This window comes from Vombatus ursinus, unplaced genomic scaffold, assembly GCF_900497805.2.
Source record: "Vombatus ursinus unplaced genomic scaffold, bare-nosed wombat genome assembly UNPS02009205.1, whole genome shotgun sequence".
Classification (NCBI taxonomy): domain Eukaryota; kingdom Metazoa; phylum Chordata; class Mammalia; order Diprotodontia; family Vombatidae; genus Vombatus; species Vombatus ursinus.
Window position 1 is genome coordinate 6,802,459 of NW_020948983.1, and position 15,643 is coordinate 6,818,101.

Consider the following 15,643-nt stretch of genomic DNA (forward strand, 5'->3'; position numbering starts at 1 on the left):
CCCCAAGTGCATTGCTTCTTTCAGAATTTAATTAGGGGAACCCCGCACTCCTGGTTTTGGCTGTTGGACCCAAAGAAAATAGTAGACTCACCTAGAGAATGGGCAGAGGGATGAAAATACTGCATTGTTTTTCTTTGAACCTCTCCAGCACAAAGAGTTTCCAGTGACTTCTCTGATGGTTTCCAGTGTCTTTCGTTCACAAAGGTGAGGCTCAATTCTGCAACCTGGGGTAAACACCCCCAAAACAGACAACCAGGATTTCACCCTACTTTCCCCTCATTGTTGATGCTAACTACAATATATAAGTTCCACTCATCTTTACCAACCAGTTGCTTACACTTTGGGGAAAGGGGTCCTAAGGAAAGTCAAGCGAGAGGAAATGATTATGGCAGAAGGGGAGGGCAGGAGACCCAATAGCCTAAGTGTCCTACATGGAGCTTCTCAACTTTTCTCAGTCTGAAATATGTTTATGAACTTGCTAAGATATATCAGGGGGCATCCCACTACTTTTTCCAATCCAATCATCCTCCAATCTACCCCATCCATCAACCATGTCAGATAGATAGATACATAGATATATACACATTTGTGTACATGTATGTAAATATATACATAATATATGCATACACACATGCACAGAAGCCCTTCTTTTCTCATAGTCAGCACTGTTTCCATTCTCCTGCCCCATGGTTGAAAATTAGCAAAGGGGAGTAAGAAAACCTATGCCACATCAAATCTGCCATAATAATCCAGCTGAGAAACAGGAGCTAAGAAAATTGGTTTGGGGAGCAAGAAAGACACATGAAAGTATAAGGGGGTAACAATTTCTACCTCTCCAAATCTGTTTCCTCAAAAAAACAGGGAGGCAAGTACTACCTACTCACAGGTAAAGGAAGTCCCAGGTCTGGCACTAAAGTTATTGGGCCCAAAGATGAGCCCTTCAAAGTAATGCTACCATTAGCTAAGACTTCAGACCCTAAGCCCTGTCCATCTTCAGGTTAGATAAACACATGAGACAAGGATACTCATGGACTAAGCATAGGGTCGCAGGAACAGAAAGCAAAATGAAAGAGCATCTTACGGACAAGCTGTCATCTTCTCATCCTTTCCCCTCACAACATGGTCCTTGGAACTCCCAACCCTTTCTCTTTGAGGACCACCTCTGCTCTCTGAAGCCTGAGGCTGTACCAGCAAGCAGGAAGAGCTTTACCTGGAGCTGTGGCATTGCAGATGGCCAAACTGGAGAGAGTGCTGTACAGGCCATTGGTAGCATCATCCACATGTTCTGCAGACAACATATATTGATCCTTGGGTTCGCTTGCCAAGGTGTGCAGCTCTGTCCACCTGCCCAACAGAGAGAAATTAAAACAGCTCCTCTCCCTGTGGTCACAAGAGCAGATGGGGGCCTGCACCACCAAATGAGAGATAGTCTTATTATTCCCATTTTGAGAGTATAGGTGAGTGTGAGTTATCTTATTGAGAATCTTGTGCCTTTGGACGGAGAGGTCAAGACATTCAGACCACATAGATTCTCCTCCTGAACAATGGCTACCAGATATCTCCCAGAAGAGCTAAAATTGGTATTGATAGTCATTTCCACTCAACTAATGACAGGCAGAGTGGTATAGAAAATATCGTACTGCTTCTGGAGTCAAACTTGCCCTTGGACACTTATTAGCTGTGTGACCCATAGAAAAGTCATTTAACTTCTCGGGACTAAATTTCCTCATCTGTAAGTGAGAGGGTTGGACCCACTGACCTCTAAGTTCCCCTCCATGTCTGTATCTATGAACTAGTAATTAATTCATCACCATCAATTATTCACTGAGTACCTGTTAAATTCAGGGAACTGACTAGTTCTCTGAGAGCTTATGAAAAAAAAATTGTAATGTTACCATGGAAAGAACACTGGATCTTGGGAGACTGAAAGTCTTGGTTGGACCTCTGTGGCTTTCTTTAAGTCCCAACTAAAATCCCACCTTCTGAGGGAACCTTCCCTAACCTTTCTTCATTCCAGTGCCTTCCTACCATTAATTATTTCATATTTATCCTGTAAACAGTTTGCTTTGTATTTATTTGTTTGCATGTTGTCCTCCTCATTAGATTATAAACTCCTTTAAAGAAGGGACTGTCTTTTGCCTCTTTTTGTATCCTTGGCACTTAGCACAGTGCCTGGCATATAGTAAGCCCTTAATAAATGTTCACTGAATGAATGAATTGAATTCTAACTCTATCAATTAGGAGTGTGACCTGAGGCAAGAAATGTATTATCTCTGAGCCTCATTTTCCTCATCCATAAAATTGAGACGGTATTTGTTCTAGCCACCTCACAAGACAGTTGTTATAACCAAATGAAAATACTTGAAGTGAAAGCATTCTGTAACAAAGTGCTGCGTAAATGTGACTTGTTATTACAGTCTAGTTGGAGAGACAAGCCACACACAGAAAAAAATAACTAATAATACGAGGAATATATATACTACTAGCTGTGTTACTAGGGACTTATAGGTAGAAAAATGCCAAGGCGGGTGACTATCAATTGGTGCCAGTACTGGCCAATGAATACGGGGAGACACTTGAGATTTCACAAGCCTAAGGCTCCACACACCAGTCAGTTTTCTCCCTCTACTGCTGCTGCTATGACAAGCTGCTTCTTCCCGAGAGTTTCTTACCTTGGGAACTTGACTCCCACAGCAAACACCACAACTCCCTTTTCCTTCAGCTGCTTGGCAGGAAGGGCAATGTCTCCTTGGGACTTCCCATCAGTGACAATGACAAGGGTCTGAGGGACAGAAGAGTTCCTTCCCCCAGGGAAACCTTTGTGGAGAAGGTATTTCAGAGCAAGGCCTGTTTCAGTGCTCCCTCCTCTGAAAGCACAAGGGAAAAAATGGAAAGAAAGCAAAGTTGACAAGCTAAGGACAAGAAGCAAGGATCAGGATTTAAAATTTGTGGTATCTCCCATTATTCATATGCCTCCTAGCTACAGACTTGGAATGATACTCGTCCCCATGAAATAACACCACAGTCTGAACAGTGGGGTAGGAAAAGTCCCAAGATAGCAACAGGTTCCAGCTCTACCATGAAGTGTGAGACTTTGGAGATATCACTTACCCTCTCTGGGCCTCAGTTTCCTGAAATGTGAAATGGGATGGGACTGAAATCTAAGGTTCTGTGGGGATTAAAATTGTCCAATCTACAGTAAAAGAGACTGACTGAGGTAGAGCTCTGAATCAATGGCACTTCATTAATGAATCTAATCTAACAAAGTAGACCTCAGACCTTCCTCACAATCTGATGCCCCCTTCTTCTAGGGCCTTATTTTTATAAGCGTGATACCAGGTTTGATACCTGAACATTCTAAAGAGGTTATACAAAGTACAGAATCCCATTGGTTGATCTCGAAGGCCAAAAAATGATACATCAGCTAGAAATGGTATGTCAGCAGGGGGATCTTGGATTGGGCGAAGCATGGGGCAGCTCCGCTGACTAAATAGTCATAAGATGGTCACTTGCTTATGTTGCACAAGAGAGAGAGGTCCAAAGGTACAAAAATAAGTTGCAGGACTCTCCATGTAATTGAGTCACCTCCGCCACATTGGGCTTGGTCACCATGACAATGAAAAACAAGGGAGGAGGGCCTCTGATTAGCTTCCTATGATTAAGCAAGTGAACTTCCAATCTGCAGCTCACAAATCTGAGGCCTAATACACAGAACTTATAATCATTACCCCTATTAAATCATATCAAACTGATTAATGCTGATTGAGGGGTTCAAATGAATTATTTCCCACAGTTCCTTCCAGCTCTAACAAACTATGAATTTATAAGCATGCCTTAAGATTGTAGATCTAGGACTAGAAGGTCCCTTACAGGACATTTATCCCAACCCCTTCATTTTACAGGTGAGGAAACTGAGGCTAGGTGACTTGCCCAAGGTCAAACAGACAGCATCAGCGGCGGGATTAGAACCAAGCTCCGTTGTGGTATTTTGGGGGAATTATCTTTTCCATATATGTGAATTTTCCAGGTAATTAAAGCTTCTTCCTCTCAAATGCTAAATTAAAAAAATTTAATCATTTTATTCTATCCAACTCCAGAGAAAGAGCTGATAGAGTCGAATTGCAGATTGAAGCATACTTTTTCTTTATTTTTCTTACTGGTTTTTCTTTTGTCTGTGATTTCTTTCACAACCTAACACAGAAATAAGTTTTGTATGACTGCACATATATAACCTATATCAAATTGCTTGCCTTCTCAATAGGGAGACAAGAAGGAGGAAGAAAATTTACAACTCAAAAAAGATTGTAAGCTGCTTGAGGACAGGAACTGTCTTTTTTATATTTGCATTCCCAGTGCTTAGCACAGTGCCTGACACATAATAGATATTTAATAAATGTTTATTGACTACATAAAATTTTAAATCATTTTAGATGTAAATCTCCCTCAAGTGCATCATAAGCTTCTCTGACTTACTAAACAGAATATACTGAACAAATTTTAACTTTTCCATAATGATGTTGCTATCACTTTGAAAAATGTGCAGTAATATAGTCCTCTGGAGGGATGTATTGCCTACTACTGCCTTTTTAGTATTTTTCTCTCTCTCACAATTGTCAAGCTATCAGCTATCACTTCTCCTACTAACACTCCACTTGTCCCTGACACCTCAATCCCTGCTCCCTACCCCAGCTAGTGTGTACCTCCCCTCCCCAAGTTTGATGCTTCTCATCTGTTCTGGGCTAGGAAACCACATGAACACATTTTTTAAAAACTGAATTAATAAAGCTTTTGGTGAGGTTCTCAGAAGAAAATACTTGTGTTTAGTGCAGATTTTATATCAGCTGTTTCAATAGCTTACAAATCTTTTCGGCTGCTACTGAGCTAGGGGCTGTATTCTAACTACCAATGTACTATGAGTTTGAGTCAACTCTAACCCGGACACTGCATGTATTTGTGGGAGACTATGGCCCAGGTTTATATGGGAAATGTATTGTAGCTACTATTTTTATCTTGCCATCTTAGTAAAAAAGGCATTTTCTAAAAGATAATTGTCTCCAGGCTGATTGTACATGGAAAGCAGATCAATGGAATGCAGTCTTACAAGGTTAGAACCTGGGAGTCACAGATATACTTTTTAGTAGCATGCCAAATGACCAGTTGTACTAAGATTTCAACTTGGAGTATCAGCTGTTAAATGGTACACATGTCCTGGCCATGACTGGATTTCCCAGTAACCTCAATCAAAGTAGTTAATCCCAATCCATTGTTTTAGGAGCTAGTCAAGGCTTGCTTACTCCACTGAAAGAATTCATCTCCTTGTTTGCTTGCCCATGACTTCCCATCCCACAGTCTCAATCACTGTAGCTAAAAATAAAAAATACTCACTATCTATCTCTTTGTTCTCTTATTTTTCATAACTCATTTTCCATTGCAATTGGGCTTTTGAAGAAATTCTCTTTTGTTTGAACACCTGCCAAAGGATGTCTTTTATCTGATCTCCCCTGTGCATTCTAGCCTCCTTCTCCATATCTGCACTCTTGTGGCTAGGGCACAATTTCAGGGATCTGACAGTCAAGTAAGTAGACTTCCCAATCCTTTTGATCCAAATGGAGGAGGCAGGCTTTCCCGCTTGTGCTCCATTATCCAGCACATTTCCCTACACCATTACCTACTTCCCCATCCAGAGGTGATATGAAGCCATATGGATACTGCTGATTGACCAGGGACAAACCTGGAAGGGTAGAGGAACCAAAGAGATCTGGATACAGAGGATCCTCAAAAGCAGCTCCCCAAGTTTGCAGATGAAGACTTCACCTTGTACCAGAGCAATGCCATCACAAGATACCTGGGCCATAAATCTCAGGCTGCACAGGAAGGACACTTGAGAATCTACTGTGGCAAATGATGGGATAGATGGAGGACTGCTCCCCTTTTCTTGAATTATGAAGAGGGGAAGGAGCATTATGGCAAGGTATTCCCAGCCAGCTGAAGACTTTTGGAACCCTACTGACCCAGAACCAGAGAGGCAAAGCCTTCATCATGGGGAACCAAATCTCTTTGACTAATTACAACTTGCTGGACTTCCTGCTGACTCGCCAAACCCTGGAGCTCAGCTGCCTGGATGTCTGCCCCTGATTCTCTGCCTATGGAGTCCAGCTCTGTTTTTGGCTAAAGCTCAAGGCTTTCCTGGCCTCACCCCAGAACACTGATCATGTCACCCACCAGTGACAACAGTAAACAATGAGGGGCTTGTTGCTGGCTCCACGTAGACAATAAAGGCTTTAAAACACATATGAGGTAATACAGGCAGAGGGGTCAAACTCAAAAAGAAACTGAGGTCACTAAACCAGCTGGATCCCTGCAGCTGCGTATTATGTTAGAAAACCACATATACACACGCATGTATGTATATATGTATTGCGTCTATATAGATTGTGTCTATATAGATATCATTCAATACATTAAAATTAGATAGGAGCTATATTTTCATCTGGTTCGGGCAGCTCTCAGGAGTGTTGTGGGCCATGTCTAACACCTCTGACACAGGGGATTGAGTGTTAGACTTCAAATCAGGAAAACCTGGATTTGAATACCACCTCAGACAATTACTGTGTGACCTTCAGAAAGTCATTTAACTACTCTCAGACTCGATTTCTTCATCTGAAAAATGAGTATTATAATAATAACAACAGCATTTAACTCAAAGGTTGTTATGAGGATCAAATAAGATACCATATATAAAGTAATTCCCAACCCTTAAAATGTGGTAGAAAAGTCAGTTTTTGTGATCTGGGTTATTAAACTGGTTGTGCAGTCACTTCTGGTGATTATGCTATAACAGTACAGTTCTTCTACTACTTGGATGGTCTTTGCATAGCAAAGTAGTTATCATAACTGACACATACATATTGCCTTAAAGTTTCCAAGGAGCTCAACACACGTGATCTCTTCTGAGCCTCATAACAATACTATGAGGTAGTTGATATGAGCATTATTGCTTCCATTTTGCAGATTAGGAAACCAAGGTTCAGTTACTTTCTCATGGTAACACAGCAAATGGCAGAGGGAGGATTTGAACCCACTCCAAGTTCATCACTCTCTAATGCCTTTATTATGTTGTTCCCCACCAACCAAAGTGAATCAAGAAGTTTTGGCAAGCATTGTCTAGTATGGGCTCTGCTTAGTTTGTGATGGGGTTTCTGACTTTAGATTCTGGAGGCCCTGGGGGAGAGGGGGTAAGGATGGGGATAAGGGGAGTTGCAGAGACAGGACCATAGTTGAAGTATTTATTTTCTTTTTAAGGGACTGAATTTATTTAAAATTAAAGACACACTTTGATTATTGTTTTTATAGAATCTGATTGTAATGCATCCTTACATCTTTTTTTTTTTTTAAAACTAATGTCATGATAACCCCTTAGGATGGGGATTCTTAACCTGGAAGTCTATGAAAGTTTAAAAAAATGTATATTTTGGTAACTATTTTGATACAATTGATTTGGTTTCTAACCCTATACATTTTATTTAATGCCTTCAATACTTTACTCTGAGATGGACTCTCTTAGATTGATACCCAAAAGGTTAAGAACCCCTGTTCTAGGATATCACCCTTTCAAAGGCTAATCTTCTAGGGCTTAGAAGAGAAGCTGCCTCTCCTGAGGTCCTGAATATAGGCACTCGCCGATTCTCAGCAGGCATGGCATAGTAGCCGGCAAAGTGACGGACCAGGCACTGAGAAAAGCTTGGCATGAATCCCACCTCCAACATTTACTAGCTATGCTCAGGTGGCCAAGTCCTTTCTGAGGCTAATCCATACTGAAAACAGTACTTGTAATCCTTCAAAGCATTCTTTGGAGGCTCATATGAACCAACTTAAATATCTGCAAACTATGAAGAACGATATAAATATCAGTTATTATTAGTTTAATTGTAACTATAGAAGATTAAAAGTTACATATCTTTTTATTAATTCATATTCCTACATGGAAACACTGACCTCATTGGCTTTTGGAGACTACTCTCTGCAGGGTACAACTGCTTACAAGGTCCTTCCTGGCCTTGAATGGGCATTGCTGAGACCACCATTTAAAAGCCCGTTTTATATCAAAGGGACTTACAGTGCCAGGGTTATCTCTAGACCCCAAGATTTCTTTTTCCCTGGAAGAAAGATAAACTAGTATTTTCTGTCCCCCAATCCCGCCCAATTATTTGATCCAGTCCAACATTTAAACCTTTCATCTCTAAGAGGGATAAATAACCAGTGCAGAGGTCATCGTTTTGTCCACATTTTTTTCATCCTGATTCATAACATTTCATCCTGATGTTAAGCTCCAGACTTTTGGCACAACCTCATTTTCAGTGTCCCCCAGGACCTCAACAGTGGTCAAAAATAAGTCACTGTTACCTTCAATAACCTTTGTAGACTATACAAAATGAGATAGTGAATATATAAAATCTGTTCTGGCCCCACCACTTACCTCCAATAGAGGATACAGACCACAGCCTTGTTTGAACATCTTTTAAATATCACTGCTTTTTACAGAAAAGGGTCTCCACCACCACTAGTGGCTCTGAATTAGCACAATCTTAACATTTTTATTTTTTAAAATGTTTTTAAAAAGCACTTTGCCACCTTTAGTTGAAAGGCAGTATGGGGGTAGTGTGGACAGCTAGGTGGCCCAGTGGATAGAGTGCCAAAGGTTGTTATTTAGTCATGTCTGACTCTTCGTGACCCCATTTGGGATTTTCTTGGCAGAGATACTAAAGTGGTTTGCCATTGCCTTTTTCAGCTCATTTTACAGATTTTACTGAGGCAAATAGGAGTAAGTGACTTGCCCAGGGTCACATAGCTAATAAGTGTCTGAGGTCAGATTTGAACTCAGGAAGATGAGTCTTCTTGACTCCAGGCCTGACACTGCCCAGGAATCAGGTGGACCCGAGTTAAAATCTGACCTCAGATACTTACTAGCTATGGGACCCTGGACTTAATCCTGTTTGCTTCAGTTCCTCATCTGTAAAATGAGCTGGAGAAGGAAATGGCAAGCCACTCTAGTATCTCTGCCAACAAAACCCCAAATGGGGTCATGGAGAGTTGGACAGGACTGAAACAATTCAACAACATGAGATAGTGCAGAACTGTCAGCTATGCTGGCTGCCTCCAAAATTTCTGAGTTGGGAAATGTTTAACAAAATAAATAAAAATACAACGTAGATAATGTTATTTGTAGTTTTCTAAGTGAGTATGTGGCTGGGCAGGGATAGATTTCTATTTGAGTTTGATACCAATGGTGGTATAGTAGAATGGGAGCTGGCTTCAGAGTCTAAAAAGACCTGAGTTCAAGTTCCACCTTTGATGATTTAACTTTCCATTACCCCAGGCAACTCTCTGAGACTATAAATCACAAAGTAGAAGTCAATCTGCATTGGTAGAAGGAGTAGTTTTCTCTGGAGTTCCCTCAATCAATAAAATCACACGTACACCCCAACAACAAAAACTTTAGTTATTCCAGAAAATGGTTAGTAAGAGGCTAATCTCAATTCTTTTCAAGTGGGATTGCCTAGCAGTGGAAAGAGCCCTGGCCTGGGAATTAGGAAAGCTGGCTTCTCGTCTCAGCTTGGCTACCAACTGCCTGTATGACTCTGGACAAGTCACTCGCCGTTTTTAGACCTCAATATCCTCATATGTAAAATGAAGCTAGACTAGATTATTTCTAAAGCACTTCCCCACTCTAAAAATCTTTGATCCTTGGTGAGGCTCAAGATAAAACTTCCCAGTTGGGGCAACTAGGTGGCGCAGTGGATAGAGCACTGGCCCTGGATTCAGGAGGACCTGAGTTCAAATCCAGCCTCAGACACATAACACTTACTAGCTGTCTGACCCTGGGCAAGTCACTTAACCCCATTGCCTAGCCAAAAAAAAATTTTTTTTTAAATTAAAAAATTAAGATAAAACTTCCCAGTTCTCTGGTTATCAGCCATAAGCTTAATCTAATAAGGGCTATGATGAGGGAAGGGAAGAGACTCTGGCCAATCATATATGAAGGTTTGTTAAGGTCCTCCATCATATGCTGAGGTCTGTTCCAACTCTAAGTTTCAGTGATTCAGTGACACAAAAATAGCAAGAGAGATTTCATCAAATGCTTTAGGCTAATCTTATCCATAGTGTTCCACTGAAGTACCAGCCTAGTAACTGTAAATGAAGGAAATAAGGTTAGTCCTAGCTTTCTGATCACTGCTGCCTTTTTTAGACATTCCCTAATCATCCTTCTCATTCTGAAATTCTTCCAGGAACTGAAGTGAAGCTCAGTGGCCTATAGTATACAGATGCCATCCTCTTCCTTTTTTTTTTCTTTCTTAAAATTGGGACATTTGTCCTTTTCCAATCCGAGGGAGATGAGATGGGGAAGGAAAGGGAGAAGCAGCTACTATGTGCCAGATACTGTGCATTTTTTTTAAACAAATCTTACCTCATTTGATCCTCACAACACCTTGCAGGTGCTGTTATCCCTATTTTATAGCTGAGGGAACTGAGATAAACAGAAGATAAGTGACTTGTCAGATTTGAACTTGGGTCTCCCTGACTCTAGATCCAGCACTGTGCACTATGGCACCATTTAGCTGCACATGATATATGTGTGTATGTATTTATGTGTGTACATGTGTATGTGTGTATACACACACACATACACACACATATATATATAGTATACACATAAGTACACATACCTATGTGTATATATGTATGTAATGGCAGCACCCAACCATCTTAGTCCCCAGAGCTACAGCTTTATAAAGCTACAACATGCCAGGATAAGGTGAGGGAAGGGGCAGAATCCTCTAAAAGGAGTCATCTTAGAAGATGTCATCATCAAAAACCTGAAGTTATTGAATCATACTTACTTGAAAATTATTTTCTTGATTTTTTCTTTTACTTCCTCTTGGGTGGAAAATGAATCCAAGGAGAATTCCAGCTGAGGAGCTGAGCTAAATTGTAATACACCCACTCTGACCTGCAAGGAAAATACTGAACCTAAGCTGATGAAATAGTATCCCAACCAAGCAACCACCAAATTCATCCCAAAGGTTTTTTGTTTCTGTTTTTTAACACATGCCCCAAAAGGAAGCATAACACTGAGGAGAAAATGAACGTAAAAAGTTGTGTCTGTAGTGGGTTTTTGTCAAGAGGCTTTTTCCCCGGTCCCTTTTTCTATGGATCTAATCTCTGCACCCCAGAGAATAGGCAGATATTCCTTCAAGCCATTTGGCAGACTGTGGAGATGGAAAAGCTACACCTGTTTTCAATAGCACGTCTTCATCTGATAATCACCCACTTATTACAGTCTCCTTCTTTGGTGGTCAGCCACATTGTATTCCACGGAGTGCCTCTGGAGCTAGGGTAACATCAACAGTTCCCAAGTCCGTAGTTCTCAGGTGGAGAACCAGTTAAAAGTCCAAAATGAAACAAAGGCATGGCAGGATCTAGAAACTAATTTGAAAAATATCAAGATATCTATAGCCCAGAGACTCCCAAACAGACTTCAGCATCTTAAGGAAGAGGGAAGACGTTATACGCTAAAGCACACAGAACCAGTGTATACTGAGTTGTAGGAAAGCAATTCTGAGTAAAACAACTTGCTGAGTCCCGGAAACAGAAAAAACATTTTACATAACATGAGCCATAAACATCTAAGTATCCCCTCTATGACTCAAGCCCTCCATCCAATCCTTTGTTATCCAGAATCTCAGAAGAAACAATATTCCCAGATAACATTCCAGTCGCCTTTCCCTTCAGCAGTCCCCAACTGAGACTAAGATCTGAAATAGGAAACATTCTTCACAAATAAACAATCACATTTCCCATTTCCCATTTACTTCATCCGCTCCAGTATCTAATACTCAGAGTTTTGAGATACTAATCAAAATATATCATTCAATTAGTCACACTGTACTACTCTGGATCAGCTCAGCACATCTGCTTTCCTTTCTAGATGAAGTGAGTTCAGGGAAGTAAACATCAGGTATTTTGAGTAATAAGGTAATTAAGCCACTGAAGAAGAGAGAGACAAAGGCTGCCCCTGAGCATCACATTAAGAGTCAAGGCCCAGGAAGAAGCTGCTCTGGATCATGTTGGGGCAAGAGATGAGATTTTTTGAGATAAACAGCTATTCATGTTTACAGGGTTAAGCAGGAAGAGGGAGGCTTCCAAATAAGTGGAGGACAGCTTAAACCAGCAGTTCAAAAGTTAAGGCATTTAACATAATTGATGGTTTAGAAGAAAAACAGTCATCTTCGCCTGCCTCAGTTCACTGTGTGTGAAGGAGTAAGGTCAGCATAGCTTTTTAGACCATGGTGTAATTACCATATTATATACAGGAAATGAACTTCTGTGCTTTTAAAAGCCAAGAGGAAGACTTCAAATACCTTAAATCCACCCCCTAACAAGATGGCAACACTAAAATGCTTTAATTTCTGTTTATTTAAAAGTTTCTTCCCTAAAAGCAAAAGTATGAAAAGCAAAGTAAGTTACAAGTCATCAGCTCATCCTTGGAGATAACACTAGGAAGACAAAGATCTGTAAAAAGTGTGGGTGACAAAGCTAAATCCTGAAGTACAAATAGTACAAGGGGGAAAAAGGATGGAAAGAATAAACCTATTAGGTGGTCCTTAAAACTCAATGTGTTTCCCTTCAATTGGACATTTACAACTGCATAAGATCTCAGAATAAAAAAAGACCTTTTAAAAAAGAAAGCCATCTCATCCAAACTCCTAACCCATGCAAGGATCTCTTTCACAACATACCTGACAGGTGGTTTTTCAGCCTTTGTTTGAATGCCTCCAGTGACCAAAAGCACCCTAGCTCATCATTGTAGGACAGCTCTGTTAGAAAGATGTTTATATTAAGCCCAGTTCTGCCTCCTAGGGTTCAAGTTCTGCCCCAAGGAACAACATGTCTCCTTCTTTTATATGATCACTCTTCACATAATTGAAGATAGTTCTTCTATCCATCCCCAAGTCTTTTCCTCTCCTCAATCATTCCTCAGATAACACAGTTTCAAGTTCCCACACCATCCTGACCACCCTTCTCTGGACACATCCTAGTTTGACATCCTCTCTCTTAAAATGAGGAGCTTAGAATGGAGATACTCCAAATGTCATCTGGCACCTTCTATCTCAAATACTGGACTTTTTTTTTTTGCTGATGACATATGGAATAAGACTTGAAAAAATTTCCCCAAAGTTTGCCTAACTGGCTGGTTCTAAATGGAATCTGTCAGATGGGAAAGGCTCAGAGGATGGCTAAGGACAGCTGTTTACAGCAACATCAAATGCACAAGTTCTTACCCTGGCACTACTCCAATCCAAGTGATGGGTGAAACAGATTAAGGCAGTGTCATGTCATGGCGTCATTGCCTCACTTCAAAATGAGGAGGAGCATAAACTGGAATCTGTTCCCCATAGCCACGAATCTAGGAAGCTTCTTTATTCTACCGCTTTACATCCAATAAAAGTGTCGACAACATTCTCATTGTCTCTCCAGTGGAGACTTAGACTACAGGTCAGAAGACCTTGGGGCTCAACAAGTTCTGCAACCAGTTAGCTAGGTGAACTGCACAATTCACTTAGGGTCCCCAGACCTAAGCCTCTTTATCTGTAGAGAAAAGGAGATGGGAAGAGGGCACTATGGAGTCTCTCCCAACTCTGAACTCTAGAATTTCTATGACAGCTGAGATCTGCCTCTCAAAGTGCTTCCCTACATGTGTTTACAGAAAGCAAACCAACTAAATATGCAAAATGAAACACATTTTTTAGACATGGCCAATTTAGGAATTTGTTTTGCTTGATTATCAATATTTGTTATAAAGGTTTTGTTTTTCTTTTCTTTTTTTTTTCTGGCGTGTTTTTTGGAAAGAGGGGCAGTTGAAGGAAAACAATGCTTATTAATTGAAAAAAAGTTTAATTTTTTAAAAAAGTAGCTTAGCATGGTGATATGGGCAAAAGCTTTCAATCTATATCCAACATACCTGTTCCTTTCTAGGGCTGGTTATAGGTCCGTTTCAGCCAGCATACAGGTACTGCTATATTGGTAAAGGCATTAAATGCTATGCTAGGTCAAACTCTCCAATACAAGATGATCATTCTCCCATAATGACACCCCAAAGCAGGAAAAGGTTTGCCCTAATTAAAAGCCTGTTGGTTTCCCTGAGATTAACCTAGGAATGTCAGCTTAGAATCCTGCTTTCTTGCTCACACTATGTGTGTTACTCTGATCTCTAATTCAAGAAAATTATGGTTTTCCCAATGAAGCTGCCAATTTTCAGAAAGGAGATTCAAGGAATTCACCTATTGCTCTCAAAGAAGAGGTACTACCAGTGTACAAAGATGCTAATTTCATTACGTTTGGTAAGAGGAGAGTGTCTATAAATTTGGAAAGGGCTAGATTCATTCTTGGTATCACTCATGTAAAGTTTTTAGGTTTATAAAGACCAACAAGATTGGTACTCACTCTATCTGGACCGATGGCCAAAGCATCGCACAATTTAATGGCAAAGTACTTAGACCTTTCAAAACTTCCTTTCCCAATGCTGTGAGAGCCATCCAAGGCAAGCAGGACATCCAGGGCAGCAGAGCAATGCATCACTAGGACAGAGAAGAACCTAGGTGTCAATGCAGATCCATTGTAGACCAAATTAATACATGGGATTCCCTCCAGAAAATACCACCAATTGATACTGTGAACATCATCTTAGCAATATTCACCCTGGCAAGCAGTTATTAGACTTGGGTCAACACTTTGTAACCAGTTGGGGAACCATACTTTATACTATGCTGACAGAACAGAGAGTCTATAAATATTCATAGAATGTCAGTGTGGTACCTAAACAGAAGGAACCCTGGACTTAAGGAGTCAGAACACCTGGTTTCAAGTGCTGGCTCTACCTTGTTACCTGAACAAGTCAGTTAAACCCTTTGGATCTGCTTCCTCATCTCTTACTTGGCGATAATAATTGTATTCCATACTTCACAGGATTATTGGGAGAAAAACACTTTGCAAACTGTTAGTTGCTATATAAATGTGACCTGTTATTACTTTCAGGGATATGGAAGTGAAGGTTACCCAGCAGAAGAAAGTGGCACCGATGGCGTGGCTACCAAAATAAATAAATTGTAACATGACTGAGGATCGTGAGCAAAAATGTCCGTAAGTCTTGGTCAGTGTGATAACTTAGCAACACAAAGAGACAAATAGGAATAGAGATTTGGTTGTTGCAGAACAGGGTCATGTAAATAAAGTATATATAAGGATAGGGATTAGACCTATGATTTCACTGGTGTAGGAAACTCTCAGATAAAGAATTTCTTTCTAACAGTACAGTTTGGTGCCTTCTCAGCAATTTAAAGATTGAGGAATTTCTAGAGCATGGAGAGATTAAATGACCTATCCAGAGTCACAAAGCCTTTATTTGTCAGAAGCAGAATTTGAACCCACGTCTTTTGGCTTTGAGGCTAGTTCTCTGCCACACTAAGAAGTCAAATGCTTTAAAAATTAGGACATTTTCTTGACCCTTCCTCTTCAGGGAGGAGGACCTATCTCTGGTACTTCAGAACAAGGAGACAGAAACAGATATCCTCCCTCTCTGTATCAC

General features: G+C 40.5%; 1 protein-coding gene across 4 annotated transcripts in view; it reads right to left on the reverse strand.

The window, feature by feature from the left end:
• Positions 1–15,643, reverse strand: part of VWA2 (von Willebrand factor A domain containing 2) — a 131,005-nt gene that overhangs the window by 96,348 nt on the left and 19,014 nt on the right. For all 4 annotated transcript variants that reach the window (XM_027851688.1, XM_027851686.1, XM_027851687.1 and 1 more), the window contains 5 exons: positions 14,503–14,636; positions 10,899–11,008; positions 2,673–2,867; positions 1,211–1,344; positions 92–224 (listed from right to left, as the gene is read on the reverse strand). In XM_027851688.1, the coding sequence (XP_027707489.1) occupies positions 92–224; positions 1,211–1,344; positions 2,673–2,867; positions 10,899–11,008; positions 14,503–14,636 (706 nt within the window). The remainder of the gene's footprint in view (positions 1–91; positions 225–1,210; positions 1,345–2,672; positions 2,868–10,898; positions 11,009–14,502; positions 14,637–15,643) is intronic.